We start from the raw sequence: 25949 nt of genomic DNA, 5'->3' as shown, positions 1-25949 counted from the left end.
TGCCTCCTTGGGCTGGCCATGCTTGCTCACAGTGGAGTAATAACGTGGGAAGTTATACAGGAAAGACGATACTCACATGTTTACTTCATCTTCGTTTAATAGCTGCATCACTAGCAAGGTGATGTGAAAGGAGCCGTCGCCGACCATGGCTTTGGTCAATCGATTATCCTGTCTCAGTATCGAATTTTGCAAGACTTTAATTCCAGCTGTAATCTAATCACACACACACACAAAAAAAAAAAAAGGACAAGAGAAATTTTTTTTTCTTTTCTTTTTTTCAGAGCTGGGGACCGAACCCAGGGCCTTGCACTTGCTAAGTAAGCGCTCTACCACTGAGCTAAATCCCCAGCCCCGACAAGAGAAATTTTTAAGGAAACAAATTTAAGTCGGTAAGAAAAATAAGCGTCAAACTACCAAAACTAAAGTGGGGTCGAGACTCTGCAACTAAATAAACACGCAATTGTCTAGCTGTGGCCACACTTGCTACACAGTTAACTTGGCTGCTTGGTGTGATATATAAGCATAGAGAAGCAGAAATGTGTGTCCGTCTTGCAAGCATTGAGCACAGTACTTTCTTTGCAGACTGAGTCACTGAGTGGGAAAACTCCCTGTGGCCACACATTCTTTTAGAAATGTGTCCTTGTAATATGGATCTGACTCACTAATTATGAGCATTCCTAAGAGAAAAGCTTCATTCTTCCACGAAAGGTCAAATCAGCAGACAACATTCCATTTCTGTTAGAAGTAATATTTATTTGTTCCGCAGTGAGTGTGTTGGGTCTATTCCTTGCTGCCTGTAAGGTTCTCTAGGATAAGAGGAATTCCAATAAGAACCGATTGTTGGCTGCCATGTTTTCCTAACTTGTGAGAGGTGGGGCATAACCATGGAGACAGAGCTGAAGGCATTCAAAGTCTGAGGTATGCATTCAGGGGAGAGCCCACAGGTCAGGCTGCTCTGTCTTCCCTCTCAGTACCTGCTCTTATGGAACGGGAAGAGGGACGGTGTATCTCCCTCCTCCATTCCCTGTTAGAGCCACAGAGTCTAGTCAACCTGCAAAAGGCAGTGCAGTGGAGAGTAATCTGAAATAAAACAGCAAGCCCCAAGAAAGGCCGCAGAGAGTTCATCAAAGCCTTGGGAAAACAGAATTACCGAGAGAAAAGGAAACGCCGTGCTGGCAATAGAAGCGGCACCCAGGGAAACAAAACAGAAAAGGCAGGGATGAGGGGAGAGGGTCATGAGTTTAGCAAGCTGCTCTGATTGTGGAGTGTCTGTGTTATCCTGAACAATGGCCACATTATCCACCCATGGAATGCACTGAACAAGTCAGAAGACACTGTCCTGGGTCCTAGACTTTCTCGTTGAACCAGCCTCCAAGTCCGATGCTTAATTGGACCCATGGGTTCTCCTCCTGGTCCTTGTAGAACCCACTCTGAGTAAGAAGTTTGTGGAGTCGCTTTGGGGAAAATCTCCCATCCCTGGTATCCTGACCTCCTTCCCTATGGTCTGCCTTCAACTGTGGTTCTACCAAAGCCTTGTGTTTCCTCTTAGCAATGATCTACCCATTAACCTTACCACAAAGTCCTTGTTACAAAGTCCCACTGTATTTCTGTGTCGGAATTAAGCCCATCTCACTCAGTAAGACTGTTTCCTACCTCTATATCCTACCCCTATCTCCATGAACCCTGGTAAAGTGAAAACAATCGGGCCTTAAATTGTCCAAGGAAGGAGCTGGAGAGGTGGCTCAGCAGTTAAAGGCACTAGTTTCTTCTCCAGAGGACCCAGGTTCATGTCCCAGCACCCACATGGCAGCTCGCAACCATTTGTAACTGAAGTTCCAGGGACTCTGACACCTTCACACAGACACACGTGCAAGCAAAACACCAGTGCACGTAAATAATGTTTTTAAAACTTGTCCAAGGAGATTAAAAATTGCCTCGGCCTGGCTCAAATAGAAAAGAAATCAGCAAAATTGGACTGGAGTCGTTTCTAGTCCTTGTTGGTTTCGTTAGACAGAAATATGAATTGACCTCAGCCAAGCATAAATATCCAGCTAAATAGTGATCACATGACTAGGGCCTTCCAACGAGATAAACCATGAAGGACAACTGCGTAAGTACAACCAACTCCTTTACTTTACTCCCACCTTCTTCCACTTCTTTACTTTACCTGCCCACAACCCAAGGAAACTGGAAGCTAAACCTCCTTTAAATCTACTGTCCCCAGTTCACAAATTGCTCCTTACTCAAACTTAGATTTTCCTCTAAGACAGTGGCTCTCAACCTGTGAATCGCAACCCCTTTTGGGGTGGAACGACCCTTCCACAGGGGTCACCTAAGACATATGCAAATCAGGTAGTTACATTATGGTTCATAACGGTAGCAAAATTATAGTTATGGAGTAACAGGAAAATAATTCTATGGCTGGGGGTCACCAGAACATAAGGAACTGTACAAAAGGATGCAGCATTGGGAAGGCTGAGAACCACTGGACTAAGAGTTTAGTTGCAAAACTGGCACCCCAAAAAAGACCTCCAAGTTCACTGGGGAGCCAACTAAAGGAAGGCGCCAGGTCCATGATAGCTCCAGCGGGTGGAAGATGCCTGAGCCAAATCCTGACCAGACCTTTAAAGGATGCTTCTAGGAACCTGACGAACAGCTGAAAGGCCTGTCCAGACTATTTCCATTGTGTGCCCACAGAAGACAGAAGTATCTACCACTCAGGCACAGAAGCCCGGGGAAAAACAGATGAGTCACCCTCCGATTACAGTGCCAGATTAGCAGTCCTCACTTGTTAAACATTTTCATTAAAACACAGCTTGAGTATTTTTTTAATTCTATCAACTTTGTTATTACAAAGAACTTGAAAATAAAAACGTCACACACCAAAGTTAGCCAGACCATAGCAGGAGTATTTCTTGGCAGTACGGAAATGACTTTTCTGAGTATTTGTCAGAGGGCTCAGTACCCTGCAGAGAACGGTAAGACTGAAGCACAGACAAACAATAAGCACAAGATGACGACCAGCTCTCTCAGGGAGACGGGTACCTGCTGTGCTGATGCCTGGGCTCAGTCCCTACAAACTGCTCCATGAAGAGCGACTCCTCCTCCGTGACTCCTACAAGTTATCCTCTGATCACTGGATATGTACACAAACAAACACACATTCACACATACACTCCCACACACTCATACCTATACACACTCACACGCATACACACATACTCATACACACATATACATACACACATACACTCACACACATACACACATACTCATACACACATACACACACACTCACTCCATACACATACACATATATTCATACACACACATATCACATACATACACACTAATACATGTACACTCACACACACATACACATTTACACACTCACACACAGACACACATACTCATATACACACACATTCACATGCATATGCACACTTACACATGTACACATTTACATACTCACACACATACTCAAATTATCATACACACACATTCACATACATACACACAGTCACACACATATGCACATACTCATACATACTTACATATTCACACACATACATACAGATACACACATACACATTCACACATATTCATATATATACACACATATACATACACACACATACACACTCACATACAGATACACACATACTCATACACGCTTACACATATTCACATACTCATACACACTCACATATATTCACATACATACACACATATACATACACACACATACACTCACACACAAACACACTCACATACACATACACATACATACATATTCACACATACATATTCACACATACATATTCACATACAAACACATATACATACACACAGATGCACACATACTCATACACACATATACATACACACACATGCACTCACACACATGCACACATACTCATACACACATATACATACACACATACACTCACACACATACATACAAACACATACACACATACACTCACACACTCATGTATACATACAACATTCTCATACACACTCACACATATTCACATACATACATTCACACACATACACTCACAGACACATACATACAACTTAAATAAAATGCAATAATAAAAATAAAGAAAATAATCCAGATGACTAAAAAAGGGATAAAGATCAAGAAGTTGACTTCTGGGGCTGGGGAGTTAGCTCAGTGGTAGAGCGCTTACCTAGGAAGCGCAAGGCCCTGGGTTCGGTCCCCAGCTCCGAAAAAAAGAACCAAAAAAAAAAAAAAAAAAAAAAAAAAAAAAGAAGTTGACTTCTAAGTCTTATCTCAAGCAGCTCTAACCTAAGAAGCCCTGTACCTAAAGGATTTCTGTCACCCATTATAGAGCGACACTGAAAGAAAAACTGTCCAGTATGCTACCAGTTTCCAAAATACCGTGCCTTTCGGGATAGCGACTTCTCCATCAGGTGGCCCCTCGAGGTCTTGACTACTGAAATAAAGGTCAACACTGATCTGCTCCACTAGACTCTACTGCATTACTTCCACTAACACGCTTCCATAGCCACGGGCAAGCTCAGATCAGAATCAACGGGAAAGCACGCACTCACTGTTGGAGGAAAGCAGAGCCCATCTTCCCTGCTCTACACTCTGACAAACCAGCAAAGCGCTTTAAGAAAGTATTTCATCAGGGGAGGGTAGTGCTCAAATCAAGTCCAGAGAGTCTGCCTGACCACTTCCCAGACCTTCTGAGGGAGTCTCAGAAATGTGTATCTTCCTGCTAGTTGACGGTGGAGTCGAAAGAGCTTTCTATCCTGAGGGCACACATATTGTTCTCTTTGGAGGCAGAAATAATTCCAGGGTTCCTGGACCCTCTGGAGTGTGAGGGCTAATCTGCTCCTCACAAACAGGAAGTGATAAAGTAGAAATTCAGACCTCTCTATAGCATAGCCCTCCCATCCCCTACCCTGCACTCCCACCCCCACCCCTATCCCAGTCACTTGAGGGTTTCCTCCTCAACCAGCACAGGTAAAAACAAAAGTATAAATATCCAAGTAGACTGGCCATTGCCTCAATTGCCCCAAACTCCTAAAGCTGTAAACACTCCATCACTAACGGATGCCTGTAGCGCTCCAACCCTACCAGGTACAAACCTGGCGGAGGAAGCAGAGGGTTTGCCTAAGAGTTGTCTGCATATGAGAAATTGTAACCCCAAGGCATTGTGGGTGGTTCTGAACCCCGACACTGCTATCTGACATACCTGCAGGTTCTAAACAGTTCACAGAGGTAGAGCTGATGAAAGCCGGTATGTTTTTGCCTTTAATGACCAGCAGTACACATAGGCTGCATGCCATGGGAGTCCACTAAAGGCTCATCTTATCTGTTTCGGCCATTACATTGTCGGCCCTGCAATTCATGAGAAAATCCATTGACTTAATATGTAGAGAATCTGATATGATGTTCCTGCCAAAACAGAATAGGAAACAAGCCAGTTCTCCTCCAGCACGTACTTGACTAGCACCAAGAAACAAAACAAAACAAAACAAGCAAAACCAACCATAGAAAATTGCTCAGCTCACCAGCTGACTGCAGGAGGAACTTCCTTCACACCTGGAAGAGGAAAGCCAATCCAAGGATCCAAGGGATCCCTAAAACCTAAGAGATTATAGAGAGGTTTCTCTGGATTTGGGGGATACTATAGATCTTGGTTTCTTGGTTCAAATCTCCCTGAAAGTACATACTTCATATGAACTTACAAAAATTGTGCCAGACCCTTCTCTACTAGAAGATATCCAGGAACAAGCTTCCAGTCAGAGTTGGCCCCATACCCGTCTTCAGCAGTTAGTGCAATGTCTCACGTGGAGATGGTTTTAGGTTATTTGTGCCTTTGAATTATCCACGAATTGTAAAACTAAAAATGAAAAACTGCAAAATGCTCTGAAGACTTATTATTTCCAAGAAGCCACATAATCCTTGTACTATGGGATTAACCTCAAACCTACAAAAATTCAAAAGCTAATTATCTAACCAAGCAATAAATTTCTAACTATGCTTTGATGCTTCCAATTAATTTATAGATTCCTGATACCATCTTAAGACTTTTTAAATGCCTTCTACTTCGAATCACAATCTCTAAAAGACAAAAGAAAAACCACTCCAGAATCTTAACTGTAATGATTAATAGAAACTAATTTTTACAGTCACTGTTTAAAATTCTACAAAACCATTAAACCTTATCCATCACCATAATCCCCACCACTGGTACAACAGCACAAAGTATATTTTTCAACCTAATACTAGAGTCAAACTTAAATATGGCATTAAAAGAAACTTTTTCTATAAATAAATCTTTACCGAAATATTAAATATTCTGCTCATTGAGTTAATAGAAAAGCAGATACTCAACTATTAAACATTACCACTAAGCCACAGTCCACATCCTAAAATAATGCAATTAGAAGAGTTATCTTTGTATCTTTGAAACATTCTAATTTACTCAATGCGTGCATAAGATTTTCAAATGATGTAAATTAGCATGCCTCCACAGGAGAGACGTAAGTTATGATCTAGTACACAGGAAAAGAATGCCTTTGACCTCACCTTGTAACATTGTATCATTGCTAAGTTTGTAGCCCCTTTAGGAGTTACTAGAGTTCTATCATACCCTATCCAGGAGTCTGGGTATAGCTCACTGGTAGTGTACTTATCTAGCATACAAGAAGACCTAGGTTTGATTTCTAAGACAAGGAGGAAAAGTACACGTGACAGACCTGCTACTGAACTTTTCTTCACAGCTAAATACTCTTGGGGGCTGAAAAGATGACTCAGAGGATGCTCCTCTAGAAGACCTGACTCCCAGAACCCACACAGCAGCTCGCAGCCACCAGCAACCCCGGTCCCAGGGGATCTGATGCCCTCTTCTGGCCCCTAAAGGCACTGGACATGTATACGGTACACACATACATACAAGCAAAATACTCATAAAGACACACACACAGGGAGAGGGCGGGAGAGACAGAGAGAGAAGAGAGAGAACACTAAATGCTCTCATTTTTCCTGCTTGTCAACAACCATGTAAATTATTGAAAAACTTCCAGGGACTAAGCCACTACCTAAAGACTATACATGGACTGACCCTGGACTCTGACCCCATAGGTAGCAATGAATATCCTAGTAAGAGCACCAGTGGAAGGGGAAGCCCTGGGTCCTGCTAAGACTGAACCCCCAGTGAACTAGTCTATGGGGGGAGGGCGGCAATGGGGGGAGGGTTGGGAGGGGAACACCCATAAGGAAGGGGAGGGGGGAGGGGGATGTTTGCCCGGAAACCGGGAAAGGGAATAACACTCGAAATGTATATAAGAAATACTCAAGTTAATAAAAAAAAAAATTATTGAAAAACTAATAATACAGTAATACTGGAATAAAAGTTTTTTAAAAAGCCTTAAACCAAAGTATTCTTTACCAAGTGTTTAATATAAGAAGACTTCAAATACTTTACTATTTCAGGACTGAATTCGCTAATCTTCCTTACTTGCATTAAAAGTAGCAGCTTTCACATCACAAAATGGAGAAGCCCAGCAGCAAACACTTCTAACAGTCCTGAAGGAAATCTGTCCATTGGCATGCAAAAAGAACCTGTTTAAAAATTAGTTCCCTCCTCATTCCCGCAGCTTCCAATAGGTCCTTGTGAGTCTTTCAATGCTGATAGGTTTGCAATGCTTTGGACCATGAATGTTCCCCAGGCCCCTATGTTAGTGGCTTAGTGTCCAGGATGGACCTTTGAAGCAGTGACTCTTTGACAGCCTAGTGAGCTGTCACTGGATCACTGGGGGGTCTCCTTGAAGGGGTTTCTGTATCCCAGGTCAATCCTCTTTCTTTTGCCAGGAGGAAAGCAGTTTCTCTCCACCACAAGCTTAATGCATGAAGAGGATTTGGGGCCTTTCGGGAGACACAAAAGTAAAGCCAATCAAGGACAGCAAGAGTCAATCTCAGATACTTTGTTCCGGAGACAACCAACAAGCAGATTACCTCCCATATGAAAACACATAAAACCACACATGGGCAACATCCAGAGAAACAATTATACAGTCAAAGCCATTAAAATAAGCTTTGCTATAAGCCATCAATTTTTTTTCTTCTTTCAAATTAACAGGTAATTACATGTTAACTGCAAAACATGTGCTCCTATACTCTGGGTTGGAACATTCACTTGCTGCAATTCTAATTTATTTCCTAATCTAATTTCTAGGCCAATTTCTTAAAAATATGAAATGAAAATTTCCCATAATAAAGAATTCCAAACCTACTAAAAACACGTTTAAAATCGAAGAGCCCTATAATTCTGAATGCTTTCTTTTTTTTTTTTTTTTCTTTAAAACTGGGTGCCAAGAAGCTGGGGCGGAAAGTAGAGCAGCTCATTGTGAGCGTCCTGGCTTCCCAGAGCCTGTTTGCAGGTCACTAAACTGGAACTTGGATGACATTCTTCCATTGAAACAGTGTGGCAAATAGGCCTTCTTTCCCAGGCCTTCCTACCCAGCTTCGTCAGTAGTTTAAAAAGAAAATGAACGTTAATTAGATACTTTAAAACGACAGAAAGGCTCTTAGCGAAAGATCTGATACACAAAGTCCTGTGCCTATGCAGTTCTCACATTTTTCTCCCCATAGTCCTGTGTGAATCGGAAAAACTTACTGCTCCCCAAAAGTCTCCAAAGACGGCAGGACTAAATTAAGCTGCACTTCCCACTGCTATAAACCACCCTATCCCATCTAACATAATTTACAATTGATATTACATTATGAAATCAGCACTTGTATTTATTACTTTTAAGACTTTGCGGGGGGGTGGGACTGGAACATTTCCTTATCATAATGTGAAAACCTAGGTTCAACCCTCAGCACCGTGCTTAAAGAAAAAGGAGTTCGGATTAGGGCTTGGTGGGGTGGCGATGCCCTGCGGATCCCTGACATGACAGTGGGGATGGGGTCTGTGTATGTGAGTGCATGCACCCACTCCCGGAGTGTCAGTCTAGACACAGAGAACACCAGCAGACACGCTGTGGGGGAAACAAACTGCAAGAGTGACATCTGAAGACCTTTCACAGAGGGACTGAGTGAGAGTAGTATACAAGCTTCTCGTATACCCTTGACAGAGACGGGCCCTCCTCTGTTAGGAAAGATCTTCCTTTTTACCAACTACAGAGCTTTGGAAAGGACACAGTTGAATCAGTGAGCCATCTAGGGGTAACAGAAGTCACAGCCTGATCACCCTCACAGCGAAACACATTTGAGACTTTAGTGGAATGATGTCTAAGCAGCAAATCAAAACAAACAGACAAACAAAAGCCTAGTTTCTCTTCTAGCCACAAGTCACCGTCACGTGTCTTCAGGGAAGACACTCCAGCTGCCTACCGTTTGGTCTCCTTAGGGCCTGGCTTATGGGCAGCCACCCACGAATGTGGCAGAAGTTCTTACCCTGCTCCTGCCTAATGTCCGTGCGCACACAGTCCTAAAGCAAGAGAAAACCTACCCAGACAACATACGAGCATCTACAGACCGTGTACTTGGGCATACTCTCGGCCATGTATCTCCTAAACATGTCCAAGGACTACCTTACTGCTAGTGAGACCAGAAGGCAAATCTACGGTCATTTTTTTCCTTATTGTGTCATCTCTCCAGCTAGAAAGACCCTGACTCAAAGACTAGGTTATTTCCTAGAATGACCCAACAAAACATGGTTGGTTGGTGTGTGTGTGTGTGTGTGTGTGTGTGTGTGTGTGTGTGTGTGTGTATGTATGTATGTATGTATGTATGTATGTATGTATCTGTGTGTGTATTTAACTAAAAATTCTTAGCAGGGCTGGGGGTCTAACTTTGTGGTTGAGCAGTTGCCTGGCAAATACCTAGTCCTGGATTGGAGCCTCAGCCACGCTAATGGGGCCTGGTCTAGTGGTCCTCAGTCTTCTAAACACCGAGATCCTTTAATGCAGTTCCTCATGCAACCCCCACCATAAAATTATTTTTGCTACTACCTCATAACTGTAATTTTGCTACTGTTATGAATCGTAATATAAATATCTGTATTTTTCCAATGGTTTTAGGTGACCCTTGTGAAAAGAGCTGTTTAACTCCCCCAAAAAGAGCCCAATGAGCTTCAAGATGGGAACTGCTGGCCTAGTTAAAGAAAGTATATGTGACTCACAATCAGAGTCAGATCTGCTTAACCTTAGGCTAAGACGTATAGGCTGTCTTGTGAATGTCATTTGAATTCACTCCCACGTCGCTGCTTCAGAGTTTAGGTTAATACACTATTATATTTTTCTATCTTAAGGGTATCTCAGTATGAGTTCCCATTTTCTGGCTGGTCCCATTTTCTACTGTTTAATACAACATTGATTTTTTTTTTATTTTTTAATAGATTCATACTGAGTTTAACATGCAATCGGTTGAGTGTTTCTAATCCAAAATTCTAAAACCTAAAATGCCCCAAATCTAAAACACAATGCAAGGAAACACCTGATGCCATCTGACAAACTGCAGTCAAGACACAGGCGCACTAGACATCACGCATTAAAGTTTCCATCAGGATACGGGAAGAAGGCAAGCTCAAAAGGCAAACGCATTCCTTATTCAGACGTGGATCTCATGCCGAGATCCATCGTGTACATCTGAACACCCCACTAGTCCAAATCCAAACTAGTCCAAAATGTGTCAGATCCCTGGTCTCCAGCATTCTCAGCAACGGACATGCAGCCTACGCAGGAATGTTTACAGAAATGGCGTTTCAATGACTCCCCCATCATGGGAAGGACTATGCAGCAAGAGGTCCCAATTCCTGCCCTCAAAGTTACTTCAGAGTCTGTTTCCCCACATGGCCACTGCTCTCAGATCCCAAAGGCTCCCCCAATACACGGAGCAAGGCTTTGGAAAGGATCCTGATATGGTCCTTGTGAGTAGGCTATTACATCAAGATAACAACCGATATCACAGCCTGACTACCCATAGATCTAAACAGACCGGAGGATCCTCTAGAGGAATAATAAAGTAACAAATCAAAACAAAAAAACCTGGCTTCTCGTCTGGTGACAGTCACATGTCTTCAGGGAAGTCTCTCCGGCCGTCTGCCATTTGGTCTCCTAATGGCCTGGCTTCTGTCTGGCCCTGTTATCATCAAATGTGATGATTTAAGTAATATTTTTTTTCAGAACTATTATGTAAACCACTTTCAACAACATAAATGGGAAGTCTCCTCACACAGTCCTTCTAGAATGTTATCAAATATTATTAGAACCACAAAGTGAGTGAGCTGACAATCATGTAATATTCCCTAAAGGTGGTTTAAAATAAAACCGCACGGCAAGCCTAGCTTCTTAAGAGCCCCTGACCTTTTTGTTGGTGATTGGAATGGACAGGAAATAGTTGGGTTGATAATCTTTCTTGGCCTTCTTCCTCTTCTTCACGTGATCATTCCTGTCGCCTCTATTTTCTTTGCTTCTCTTTGGGTTTCCTTGAGGTACATTTCCTTGAGGTACATCAGGGACTAGAGGAGAACAGAGCAGAGAGAGTGTGTGTCTCACGCATTTAAAGGGTGATAACCCAGCTTAAAACAGAAGAAGCCGTGCGGTATCTACAATAAGCCGAGATACTGTGCAACTGTCATCTTCAAATATGAAGGAAGAGTGGGCAAACACTTCCGTAAAGCACGTAATCATGAACAGTTTAGGCCACTCAGACCACAGGATCCAGTTTCAACTATCTAGCTCTGACAAAACAATGAAAGGATACAGCTGTGTCCCAATAAAACTTTATTTAAAAAGCAGGTCATACAGACACTTATGCCTTAAGACACTAACAAGCACTCTCTACCACATGCCGAAGGGTTTTGCTTTTGTTTTGTGCTGTTTTTCCCATTGTTTTTGTTTTGTTTTGTTGAGGAAGGGTCCTGCTATGTAAACCAATCCCCTTTCCTCGGCCCCTCAAATTCAGAATTACAGTTATTAGCCACAACATCTGAAATCATAGTCTTTCTACCACTTGGCTTGTTCGTGTTCATTTCATCCATTCCCTATGACCTAACTTCCTCCTGCTAACCTGACTTCTCCCTAGCACGATGTGCCACCACCGTCAGCAGCACTGGTGACCTAATACATGGGCCCCTGTGGACACTCCTGGTCTAAACTGTAGCAAGTAGAATTGTGTCAGACAGACCGTAAGATCAATTAATAATCTTTCCATTGGCTAAAGGTGAGATCATCTGAGCATCGAATCGAATAACAAATTCAGTAGTGTAAATTATATCAAATATGATCAAATCAAGCAGTTCATAATGGTTTACAACGACAATTAGGTTACCTCTGGAAAAAGTCAGAGAATTGTTCTAAAAAGCAGCCTCTCGTTTGCACATGGGACAACTCTACAACCTTGTAGCGCTCATGGTTTTGTCCCCTTACTTCAGTGTCCTGTTGACACTAGCCACTGTGACACTTGACAGTCAGTCACACTGTCCCCGTTTGCAGAGAGTCTTCCTGTGTTTACCATGTAGCCTGTAGAACCAGAACAGACTCTCTCTCTCTGCTGTCTCACCCAGAGCCTCGTTTTCCTTCCAACTCTGGGATCACATCTGTGTCCAGAAAGACGATTTGCTGATATTTCTTTTACTTGCTTACACACGAAAAGATTTAAAAAAAAAAAGATTTATGTAATCATCTAGCTCACAGATAAAACTATTAAAGGTTGGTGACTTGAGGTCACAAGATGCAGAAATCTTTGGCCATGTGCCCCGAATCTTTCACCGGATTATTTACAGCAATTTTACTAGTTAGCAAAAAGTCATCCGTGGAAGTACAGCTTGTAAACCCATAAACCTAATTTATTACACTTGTTAATGTTCATAATGACTTCAGTAGCCATTGACTGGGCTCAGATAAACTTGTCATTGACAAAGGCTGCTACTCTCTCAACGGCAGGTTTTCGCTTTTTTGTTTTTTAGCAAAAGCGCCACAAGTCATCTTAAGTAGATCATCTGGTTTTGTTTTTTTTTTTCCCCTCAATTCTATTTATTCCTCCAAAACTACAACAGAGTGAATTAGAAGAGAAATTAATTAAGTATTCCGTCTGTTATTGTGGTTTGTTTTCACACTTGCTCTTAATTAAAATGCTGACAATAAATTAGAGTTTGTTTTGGTATTTCCTTTCTCGTTATTTAAGCAGATAAAAAAAATAAATAAACCTTTCAAGTAGGCTAGCAATGGCTATGCACGCCTGTAATTGCAGCATTGGGAAGGCTGAGGCAGGAGGCCTACTCGGAGTTCAAGGCCAACGTGGGCTTAAACATGGAGTCACTGTTTTAAAAAAGTAACTACATTTAAATATTAAAATATTACTTAGTGACATCACGGTCCTCTTAGTTTGCAACATTCCCTGTGATATATATACAACACAAACAAAAAGTAACCTAATAAAGCGATTCTCAGAACTTACCCATAATGCCTTACGCTAGACTCTGTATGTGGTAGTCGCCTTCCCAATTAACTATATGAAGGACGCACAATACAATGTATGTCTTTTTAACTGACGAAGAGCAACCACTGATATCTGTACTACTGAAATATAATCTTTCCTATACAAAGATTTCAGATGAATTTTGCTTGACAATTTTAAAATGCATAAACATAACTAGCTGATAGGTAATGAACCGATAATTTCCTCTATTTCAAAAATCTCTAATAATTGCATTAGAACTCTGTGTGAGGAAGCCCAGCGTGATGGTGCACGTTTATTTTGCCAACGCTCATGGGGGCAGAAGGGGAAGTTCAAGGCCAGCCCCAGGTGCGTAACGGCTATGAGACCACGCTGAGTCCCGTGAGACCTTGTCTCCAAACATACACACATATAAACATAAAATAGGAATCAGTAATCTCGGGCTGGAGAGATGGCTCAGCCGTTAAAGGCTAGGCTCACAACCAAAAATATAAGAATTAGTAATCTCTGGCAGAGCGGCAAGGCCCTGAGACTCCCAACGGTGTCGCGGATCGGAGTGGCAGTGCCTCGTCCGCACTTGCCAGAGCGGCCCTCATGGCGCTGCTCCGACGCCCGACGGTGTCCAGTGATTTGAAGAATATTGACACAGGAGTTAATCCTAAAGCTAAGAGCCATGTGACTGTCCGGCGAGCTGTTTTAGAAGAAATTGGAAATAAAGTTAGAGCCAGACCGGCTCAAGTGGCTAAGAAACCTCAGAATACCAAAGTACCAGTCCAGCCCACCAAAGCAATAAATGCCAGCAAACAGCCGAAACCTACAGCTTCTGTGAAACCAGTGCAGATGGAGACACTGGCCCCGAAGGATCCTCTGCCTGCCCCTGAGGATGTCTCCATGAAGGAAGAGAGCCTCTGCCAAGCTTTCTCTGATGCTTTGCTCTGCAAGATTGAGGACATAGATAATGAGGACGGGGAGAACCCTCAGCTCTGCAGTGACTACGTGAAGGACATCTACCAGTACCTCAGGCAGCTTGAGGCTTTGCAGTCCATCAATCCACACTTCTTAGATGGAAGAGACATAAACGGACGCATGCGTGCCATCCTGGTGGACTGGCTGGTCCAAGTCCATTCCAAGTTTAGGCTTCTGCAGGAGACTCTGTACATGTGCATTGCTATCATGGACCGGTTCCTTCAGGCTCAGCCAGTCTGCCGGAAGAAGCTGCAACTGGTTGGGATCACAGCTCTGCTCTTGGCTTCCAAATATGAGGAGATGTTTTCTCCAAATATCGAAGACTTTGTTTATATCACAGATAATGCTTACACCAGTTCCCAAATCCGAGAAATGGAGACTCTGATTTTGAAAGAGTTGAAATTCGAGTTGGGCCGGCCTTTGCCACTCCACTTCCTAAGGCGAGCCTCAAAAGCCGGGGAGGTGGATGTTGAACAGCACACGTTAGCCAAGTACCTGATGGAGCTGACCCTCGTCGACTACGACATGGTGCATTACCACCCTTCTCAGGTCGCAGCTGCTGCTTCCTGCCTCTCTCAGAAGGTGCTGGGCCAAGGAAAATGGAATTTAAAGCAGCAGTATTACACAGGCTACATGGAGAGTGAAATACTGGAAGTCATGCAGCACATGGCCAAGAACGTCGTGAAAGTCAATGAAAACCTCACCAAGTTCATCGCTGTCAAGAACTAATATGCCAGCAGCAGGCTCCTGAAGATCAGCACGATCCCTCAGCTGAACTCCAGAACCATCAAAGACCTGGCCTCCCCTCTGATGGGCAGACCCTAGGCAGCCGGGCTTCCTTCCATCGTGTGCTTCTCAGATTTGTATATATTCTAGTTTACATCACAAAACCTAATTTTCTAATTGTGTATTGATGAAAAATAAAGCTATTGATTTTCTTAAGGTACCCGTGTATATCTGTATGCTCTATACTGAAGAAATGTAGAATGGCCTACCATAACCGTGCTCTGTACTGAAGAAAAATAAAGCCACTGATTTACTTAAGGTAAAAAAAAAAAAAAAGAATTAGTAATCTCTATAGAACAGAGTTTCACACTTAGGAAAGTCATTTAACTAAAAACCAACTCGGAAATGTTTTCTTTTGAGTCTTCAGTGTGGTTTGAGGGCTGCTGAGATGGCTCAGGAGGTAAGGGTGCTTGTACGATGTGAGTTCAAGTCCCGGGACCTTAATAGTGGAGAGAAAGAACCGATTCCCTCAAGTTATCCTCTGACCTCCATACGTGTGTTCTGGCATGCATGCACTCATACATACACCTGTCTATCAACATACATGCTCACCTACATGTACATTCACACAAATAAATGAATGTTACTTTTAAAACGTTGCTTGGTTGTTAGGAGTTGACAATCTTACATAACAACAGTGAAACTCTGCCCATCTTCTATGGGAAACAGACTGGGTTTGTCCCATCAGCAAAATGACTCTGCCAAGCTAACGCCTGCCCACTCCACTGTCAGAGACAAACAACCAAACCACAAAACATTTTCTGGAGGCTTCCTGGATTTCTAACCAATTAAGTCACAGTGCACTTCTCTTATAAAGAGAAGAAACCCACGTGAGTCCTGGCACGTCCTCTCTCAAGTCATGTCAGCTGGATCGCCAGACAGACTAAGGTGTGATCCAAACTGCTCTATTTCCCCACCGTGTTCCAGATTTACTTTCTTATATACACTTATGGTTTACTTATCTATCTCTGATGAATGACCCTAAATGTATCTAAAATTCTTGTATTTGACTATACTATTTGAGAACATTTAATATTCCTACATATTTCTAGTGAAACTTCCTCTTGCATAAAAGCACCCCCCAAAAATGGGAAAACCCCATTTCAGCCAGGCAGACCCAGTAAAGATGACTGTACAATGAGAGAGACTGTGGCTGACTTGGCTACTTTGTGGGCCCTTCTTCCTTCCACCCTTCTCGACTCCTCTTCTACCCCTTCAAGCCTCTAACACTACATAGGAGAGAACAAAGGATAAAGGGGAAGGGGGTGACATCAGTATTGAGTTTCTTGGGACGAGTTTAATCTTTGCTGTCAGGATATCGAACTTCTTCTTGTTTCTTCTTTGCACACGACTACTTAAATGGCTAAGAATAACCAACAGCAACGAACAACCACAACTCATCCCACCCCTTGGGGACCCTAGTGTTTACATACCCCCTGAGAAATCCCCAGAATTCCAAATATCATATGGTTGTACGAACTCTCTGCCACTGGCAAAATCATGCCCCTGATAGAGCATGAAGCAAATCACAGTCAGCTGCTGTGGACAATCTGAAGCAGCCCCACATCCCACACCTGGGATGAAAATGACAATATATTTTTACAATATGTCTGTGCTGTTGTTGTTTTTTTTTTTTTTAAAGAAACCAAAATGCCAAAATTGTCACTACAAGGGACATCATCTAAAATGTCAGGAAAAGTGTTCTCTCTGGCAAGGGGTAGGCTTTCCAGATGTCCTCCTGAAACAGTGTGCTATAGGATCTAGGAAAGATGGCCTCAAAAAAAACAAGGCAGAAAGGGATTAAAGGAGACACTCAATGCCATTGTCCAGTCTCCATATGCACACATGTACCACACTCACACACACATGAAGAAAGGTTTTCTAAAGCAATTATTATACATTGCCCTATTTTAACCCTTTTCTTATACACATATCCTCTTTTGATGTGTACAGTATCATAATGAGGAGGCAAGAAGGAATTAAAATCTGCATTCTTTTTACAGTTAAAGTCCCACTCACACACTTGCTTTTTTTTTTTTAATTTATTTATTTACGTTACATATACACTTTTGATCTCTTCATGCACACCAGCAGAGGGCACCAGATCCCATTACAGATGGTTGGAAGCCACCATGTGGTTGCTGGGATTTGAACTCAGGACCTCTGGAAGAGCAGTCAGTGCTCTAACCACTGAGCCATCTCTCCAGCCCACTCACACACTTCCAATGACCAAAGTCACACAAGAAGGAAATTCAGGAATTGAAGCTGAAAACAGGGTTCTGTTTCTCCCCTTATCCCACAGGGCCCATGCACTAAACTGGAGCTTAGAATCTGAAAGTCATCTTCCCACAGAAGAAAGCTCCCATCCTGTTGTTTGAACGTAGGCTAACTCTCAGATAGGTTTAAAGCTCTTAACCCTTTTCAAAGAGTGGTATAAGAACAGATATCGGTAGACTGGCCTACACCCCATTTTACACGGGTAGATAGTATTGCTCTGATAAGAACGATACTAAATCCTGCTAAGGGCAAGAGGTGGAGTTGCAGGGCCAAGATCCTGCTTGCATAAAGGATCCCCCTTCCTGAGGCCCATCCTGAGCAGAAGCAGACATCCTTTTCAAAGCATGAAGAGAACAGAGCTCACGAACGCACCCCAGTCCTTCTCCCTCATGTACAGTGGTCATGGACCTCCTCAACCAATAGCCAGACTACAGAGGTTACTCACACCTACTGTAAGCTGCTCAGATATACTAAATATGAGTAAGACATGGACAGATCAGAAGCACCGACAGATGGACAGCGAACAGGTTTTATCTCCCGCTCCTGAATAACAGAAATCTGTCACACCTTGGTAGAGGTGACAGACATTACGTACAGTTCTGTTTTCACAATGACATGACATTTCTAGTTTGGCATTTCAACCAAGTAACTAATTCACAAAGTTCGTAGACGATGCTCTCAGGGGCTACAGAACTGAACTGATAATGCTTCTCTGGTTCACTGACGGAGAGATGGACCTGATCAATGCACGGCAAAGTGCCCATAAACACGCAAACGCCACTAACCGTTTATTACGTGAAGGGGTAGGCTCTGTAATCACAGGTGGTTCTAAAGGACTAAAGTGGGTTGTTGTAAACCACAGAACCATCTGCCAGGTAGTAACCACAGAATAATCTGGTCCACAATTTTGTGAGCGATGCCTTAATATTGTCTGCGACAGTTCTGACAACAAAGTACCAGATAACTGTTAGCACTCAAAAGCATGACACGCATGTAAAATGGAGGAAACGTATAACTAGATGCAGTGTCTGCGCTCCTAAATATCTGTGTTTTAACACAGTACTTACGTCCACAGTCATCTTGAATGTCTACGGCAGCAAACGGCAGGTCTGCCAGAGAACCTACAGGGCTGGTCTCCAGGTCCCCCGTCCCTTCCTCTCCTCTTGATAAATGATCACACTTATTGGCATCTATTTCTCCTGTAACAAACCAAAAACAGAAACACGTCTTACTGAATTGTTATTTGTTAAACTCCAACACGAAAACCAAGCCAACTCAGCTAGGTGAATTCAAGTCATAAGGAGAGGTTATTAAGCTCTCCTTTAACAGAGTCCTGGGTGTTTTTTGTTTTGCTTTGCCTTGGCTTGGTTTTTGCTGTTGTTGTTCTTGGGTGAGTGGGTTGGTTGACTGGTTGGTTGGTTGGTTTTGTTTTTTCAAGACAGGGTTTCTCTGTGTAAAAGTCCTAACTGTCCTAGGACAGTTCCTAGACTCTCTTTGTAGACCAGGCTGACCTTGACCTCGTAGAGCTCCACCTGCCTCTGCCTCCCCAGTGCTTGGTGGACATGGGCCACCATGCCCATGTTTGCTTGTTTTGTTTTTGGATAATCTTGTTTCTAACGGTGCATTTTTTTTTTATATTAAACAGTAAACTTCGAAGGCTTTAATCCTTTCCCAAAGGGTAGTGTTGGACATAGATGACAAATAGATCTTCCATCTTTTATTGATAAATTTTCTTAAATCTAAAAGCGGTCCTATTTTTTCACCTATTGACAACGAACTAGCAAAAGTTATTTGCTGACTTGTTTATTGTGTCTTCTCATGTCTATTTTCCATTATGTGGGGCATTTTAATATATTTTGTTTAATATTGTTTTGTTAGGATATATTAATTATATATAACATGTTTCATTGTTACTTTCATACAAGAACAGTATATTTTGATCATAGTCACATGCACACATGCACGTAAACACATGCACACACAGACATGCACATGAGCACGCGCACACACACACACACACACACACACACACACACATACTTCACCTCTTATCCCTTTTTCCTCCCACTCTGTGTTTTTTTTTTTTTTCTTTTCTTTTTTTCGGAGCTGGGGACCGAACCCAGGGCCTTGAGCTTGCTAGGCAAGTGCTCTACCACTGAGCTAAATCCCCAACCCCCAACTCTGTGTTTCTGATTTGCATGAGGTCTTGTACTTTTTCTCCACAAACTCTTCCACTCCATCATTACACTGGAAATATATTTAAAAAGACTTGACTCTTGGGACTAGCAAGACGGCTTCCTGGGTAAAGGCTTTTGCCATGAAAGTCTGGCAACCTGAGTTGGGCCTGCCAGAAACCATCCACAGGTGGACAGAACCAATTCTAATTGTTCTCTGACCTCCATACACAGATCACCCATGCATGCCTTCCCATACACACAATAACAAAAATTAAGTGTACGGCTCTAAAATGCATTTTTTTTAATTCAACTATGAGAAGCAAATCATCCTCGTGGTATTTTGTAACAGCCCTCCATGTCATGCCCTAAAAGCCACGTTTCACACTGGGCCTTTGTTTTCCTGTTATGGGAAGAACACCCACAATGCTGTAGGTGAACGACTAAGGAAAAGACCAGAACTGACAGTTAATCGCTAAGTGTATCTTTCGGTGGTCTCCATCAGCAGACATAAATGTTGTTTGTACTGAACAAAATCCTGGAATACTTACTTAATTTTCGGCCAGTATACCATTGAAGAGTGATTTGCCTTGCGGACTATTTTTAAAAAGTACCTCCTTCTGTCGTCACCCTCTATTTTCAAATGCTATGGCTGCAAAACACATTCCATGAGAATATGTAAATGGCTGGAGAGATGACTCAGGAGTTAAGAGCACTGGCTGCTCTTCCATCAAACCTGGGTTCAGTTCCCGGCACCCACATGGCTAACCGCATGTTTGTCAACTCCAGTTCCGGAGGGTTCAACACCTTCTTAGGACCCCCGAAGGCGGTGCAAACATCTGCTACACAGACATAACCCACAGGCCAAACAGCCATTCACACAGACTAAAATAAATCTTGAGGGGGAAAGGGGAGAAGGGGAACTGGGGGAGAGGAGCTGGGAAAGGGGGAGGAGTTGGGCGGTGGCCTACGAGGCTAGAGAGAAGGTTCGGTGGGTAACAGCACTTGTTGCTCCTTCCAGAGGTCCGGGGTCATTTCTAGGGTCAAATCCCAGCACCACATGGAGCAGCTTACCCACCACTGGGAGATTTAACATTCTCTTCTAGACTCTAGGCACCCACATGCTGCACCACACATACATTCAGGCATGTACACATACAGAAACACACACACACACACACACACACACACACACACACACACACATGCACACAAAATAATAACAATAAATCTTTTTAAACTATGACTTACAGGGTACTGGGGAACACTCAGAAGTATTCTGCCTCATCGGAACAAGGTCCTAGTTTTAATCCCTAGCGCTGGACACACACAAACTAAAATCAAACGAACAAACAAAAACCTATAGCCTGAAAACTGGTACTGTTCAGACCTGTAATTCTAGCAATAGGGAGACTGAGGCAGGATGCTCTCAACTCCAGGTCTTTCTATGGCGTGGACTCAATGCCAGCATGGACACCATCAGTCCTAGTTTTAAAAGTATATCCTCTAACTCTTCTACCTTCTCCTCCTCCTCGCCGTTTAGCTTTCCGTGTGTAACACACACGCAGTTTGGACTTAAACAAAAGTTTAAAAAGATCAATATGTATCTCGAACCTTTACGATGCTATGTAAAGGGCCCTCACTCACCCGCAGCTTACACTCAGAAAACAAAACAGCACTTGTCAGCCAGGTGTGGGAGCACGTACAGGCTTCTAATGCTAGCACACAGGAGAATTCGGAGTTCAAAGCCAGCCTGGCTAAAGACCAAGATCTTGACTCCAAATAACCAATATCAATGATAAAGCAATTTTTAAAGTGCTTACACAATCAAACATACCTATATACTACCTATAATGTATAAGAAAATTGCATAAAATCAGAATTGGGAGAATAAACTCAACTATGGCTCCCCTAACTTTTTCTCCATCTAGCACTTAGTGATAGGAGATAGTCCCAATATGATACTGTCATGTCAATATTATTTCCCAAGTCTGCATGCCACGTGGAAAATTCCTGACTTATAGTGGCTTCAAGTAAGACTTTTCAATCTCGTGAGCTGGCATCATTCCTACTACTATGATTAGAGGGGAGCTCTCAGAGACAAGGAGGCAGGGCATGGGGTGGGGTCAGGATCTCAGAGCCAAGGAGGCAGGGTATGGGGTGGGATTCATGATCTCAGAGCCAAGGAGGCAGGGTATAGGGTGGGGTTGAGGCTCTCCCAGCCAAGGAGACAGGTTTTTAGAGCCAAGAGGCAGGTCGTGGGGTCGGTGCATGGGTGGGGTTCCATGTCCAGAATCTTCGGGAGGTGGCCCAAATTTTGTTCTCTGTTCAACTTTCCTTCCTGTCAGCTGTTCAGGAGAGCAGTGACATTTAGTAGAAAACAATCAAATTTTGAGTGTTGATGTCTCCCCAGGCTATTGAAATGAGGTATGGCCTGTCTTGTGATGCTGGGGTTGGGGGGGGGGGGGGCGGGCGGTTAAGCAACGATGTTCGGCAGGCTTGGTGTATTTTAAGTCCTAGTTTCCCCTTCCAGTATTTGCCACTTACAATGAATGCTTACAGCACACATTCTTGGCAATACGTGAAATGGGGAAACTGATTTCTGAGTTCCTACAGAACTCTGAAAGCAAGGAGAATCATGAAAAACCACGGTGAATTAAGTCATTCTTTAAGTCCTTGATGTAGTTTAACTTTTAGTATAGCATGAGATCCATTTAGCACCACTACTGAGCAAGCGAAGTATGCTAAGTGAAGCCAAGAATCTTACATTAGCAGTGATGATCCCAGGCACCAAACCAAACTTGTCCAGGGACAGATCTCACCTCCAGACCAGTTAAACCAGGTCTATGTGGTGTAGACCAGGCTATCCTCCGGAATTCCTTACAAGCTCCTGAGTGACTCCCGTGTGCGAGGGAAGCTTGAAGGCCATTCATTGCCAAACTCTAGCTTTTCCTATCCCTTGAATCTACTCTAAATGATGGACTGCAGTAACAAGTATGATCAGCCGCAAAGTTAAAAGGCCTCTGAGTGTGTCAGCAATCCAGTCTCCTTCCAAGTACCTAGGAAGGGCCCACCAGGAGTACACAGGAACTTTCAACAACTGTCAGTACCCTCCTCAACCCTACCTCCCGGCCCCGTCTGGCTCCCCTTTGATAATTCCACTCTGAGCACTGAGCCAGCTCGCCCCCAAACACCCTACCAATTCTTACCGAAAGACTGGACAAGGCCCGTACACACCTAGGAGTGGTTACAATTTCACTGCAGTGTGGCTGTCTCAATACCCACGGAAAACGACGGTATTTAACAGCAGTCTCTGAACACGACAGGCTCTCTCGTTTTCACAGGACTCATTAAAAGGCGTAAAAAAGTAAAACCTAAGGAATGGGGGTTGAGGATGGGGCTTACCCTCAGACCGCTTGCCTATCATGCCCAACCCCGGGCTCAGTCGCACACACCAAAATCAAAACTAGAACCAGCCAATATCAGTGGGGAAAAAAATTAAAGGTTACTGTGATTTACTCTAGAGCGTTCTTCTGTGTTTGTGTACGTGTTTGCTTACCTGGCCTTGGTTTTGAGACAAGGTCTCCTACACTCCAAGCTGGCCTCAAACTCAACATGTAGCTGAGGATGGCCTTGAACACCTCATTCTCCCACCTCCATCTCTCAGGAATTAGAGTGTACATAACAGTGACTGCCCACTCTCATCCATCTGCATATTCAAATAATATTTACATTTGAGACAAAAATCTCACTAAATTGGTTGAATAGGATGTTTTTTTGAATTTATAATCCTGCATCAGCTCTCAAAATACCTGTTATAACTTTCCACTGTTAGAGAACAAAACGGAAGGAATTTCTGTAGACAAGACTTAACTCCAAAAAGAGAATGCCGCCTACAACTACTGTTTTGTTTTTCTTTTACTCTTTATGACCCTGACTTTATAGCTTTAGTTTGGGGGTTAGCCGATTACTGGGTTCTTCTATGGCATCTTCATACACGTGCGCCATCACCGTTTGCTCGTAAGAGTTCACCTTGCCACATCCAACTGCCTCACCATCGTCCCAAACTTCGTCCCCTTCTCTGCCTTCCTGTTACAAATGTTTCGTTCCTTTCTTCACTGTCCACCACCTTTAGAATCTCGTCCTCCCCTTCAAGATCCCCTCTCTAGTTTCACGACCTACAAACACACATACATAAACACACACACGCATATCTACGTATATAATTTAACTTAGGTCCCACCCATGAGAGAAAACATACATGTTATTTTCCTGAGCCTGGCTTACTTCCTCTTAGGATAATCATTTCTATCTCTTTTCCTGCAAATGCTATGACTTCACTTTTCTTTATGACTGCAAAAAGTTCTGTGTTACGGAATTTTGGAGACCATAGACACACCACTTTCTCTTTCTCCAGTCCTGTGTAGATGGGCTTCTAGGTTAGTTATATTACGTGACTACTGTGAAGAGTGTGGGAATAAACTTGGATGTGCGGGTAGCACATAATGCACTGACTTAAGTATCCCGTGAGCATACGCCCAGCAGTGGTTTGGCTGGCCTTAGGGTATAGCTATGGGGTAGTTAGGTTTTCCATTTCTGAGGAGCCGCTATGCTGGATCCCGCTGTGTTATTACACAAGCTCACCTCCCATCAACAGGGTTCATCTTTCCCCACTTCCTAGCTCTTGTGTTTGTTTGCTTTTGAGACACTATCCTTCTACGGACCCCAGGCTGGTCTTGAACTAGCAATCCCCCTACCTTAGCTACCGAGGGCTGGTATATGCATCACTGTGTCTGTCTCATACATCTCCAAGGAAGTGCAGATCATTCCACAGAACACTATTTCCCAAACTAAATGTCAGGAAGCCTTGCCCCAGGTCTGTATGTGCTGGGCTTTGGGCTTTGTTGTTACTATAAGTAACGACATCCATTGCAACCACAGGTCCTCTTTCATAAGGTGTAAGTACTTCTCTCTGAGGAAACTTCCATAAAGCAGTCAATCATTAAGCATTTAAATCCAAAATTCATTGTGTTGGCTGCCGTAATGTTGCTTAAATACACTGGGCCTGGGGCTGGAGAGATGGCTCAGTGGTTAAGAGCACTGACTGCTCTTCCAGAGGTCCTGAGTTCAAATCCCAGCAACCACATGGTGGCTCACAACCATCTGTAATGGGATCTGATGCCCTCTGCTGGCGTGTCTGAAGGCAGTGACAGTGTACACATATACATAAATCTTTTTTTTTTAAAAAAATAGATAAACTGGGCCTCATAACCCAGACCTGTAATAACAGGTACTTTGAGAGCTGATGCAGGATTATAAATTAAAAAAAAAAAAATCCTATACAACCAATTTAGTGAGATTTTTGTCTCAAACGTAGAGTTAATGAAGTTGGCACAGACCACCATGAGAGAGTTCTTGCTTGCCACGTACCAGAATGAGATAAATCTACCACAAAATGTGTGAGCCACGCCTGTTGGGGGTCACACTTGCAATCCCAGGAAGGCACAGGCAGGGAGATGAGGTATCCAAGGCTATCCTCAGCCTGAGCACACATGGCACAAAGAATTTTAAAGTCGTCCAACACTTGATCTGTTACTAAAACAGAATGTATCATTTACAGATATCCAGATAAATCACAGGAGTTCATGTAACACTAATGAAGTGAGACTGGAAATTAGCATTATTAGCATCCCTAGTTTTTGCTAATTGGAAATTAGCATTACCAGCAGTAATAGGCAACATTTAAATGGGTACCTTACGCCAGGCGAACGCACTTTGGAAAGTAACTCATTTAAATCTTAACAACTCTGTTATCAGGGAGACTATTACACCAGGCACTGATTTAGTAACAGGCCGCAAGTTAAGTAGATTCAGGAGCTACCATTTGACCAAGTGACCCTGTTACACAACCCACAATTTCCAGAATCAACTAGGCCTGCGCTCTTTACCAAATACTGACTGACTGACGGCAGCACTGTAAACTGAGGCAGGAAGGAATGTGCCAACAGGTGAGGAGCACGGAAGATGGCCTAAGGTTCCTCTTACTAAAATTTGGGTTCACTCAAACAGGCCTCCTCTCAACCTTGCTTGAAGCAAAGAGAAGGGTGGGGTCAGGGGGGAGGTAAGGCGGGTTGGTAATTTAAATGCCTAACAGAGAAACAATCAAACAGTGCATGCTCACCAGTGACTGAAAACCACGGATATGAAGAGTCTAACAACCGGAGAAAAGGTGACTCTCTGAAAGGCAGATATGTGGTCAAGGGTGTAACCGGAAGGTAACACTGACGTAGCATACACAA

General features: G+C 43.1%; 1 protein-coding gene and 1 pseudogene across 7 annotated transcripts in view; one reads left to right on the top strand and one right to left on the bottom strand.

Annotated features, from left to right (window-relative positions):
* Akap7 (A-kinase anchoring protein 7) overlaps window positions 1–25949 on the bottom strand; it is a 130057-nt gene that overhangs the window by 102382 nt on the left and 1726 nt on the right. For 6 of the 7 annotated variants that reach the window (XR_015628859.1, XR_015628860.1, XR_015628858.1 and 3 more), the window contains 3 exon segments: window positions 18544–18675; window positions 11353–11507; window positions 77–213 (listed from right to left, as the gene is read on the bottom strand). Coding sequence is in view for 4 of the 7 variants with exons in the window: in XM_087567317.1 (XP_087423443.1) it covers window positions 77–213; window positions 11353–11507; window positions 18544–18675 (424 nt within the window). In the remaining 3 variants the exon portion in view is untranslated. 7 annotated transcript variants of the gene reach the window in all.
* Window positions 13974–15478, top strand: Ccnb2-ps2 (cyclin B2, pseudogene 2; annotated as a pseudogene).

This window comes from Rattus norvegicus, chromosome 1, assembly GCF_021556685.1.
Source record: "Rattus norvegicus strain SHRSP/BbbUtx chromosome 1, alternate assembly SHRSP_T2T, whole genome shotgun sequence".
In the NCBI taxonomy this organism is placed as follows: Eukaryota; Metazoa; Chordata; class Mammalia; order Rodentia; family Muridae; genus Rattus; species Rattus norvegicus.
This window is presented reverse-complemented; position numbering and strand designations above follow the sequence as displayed.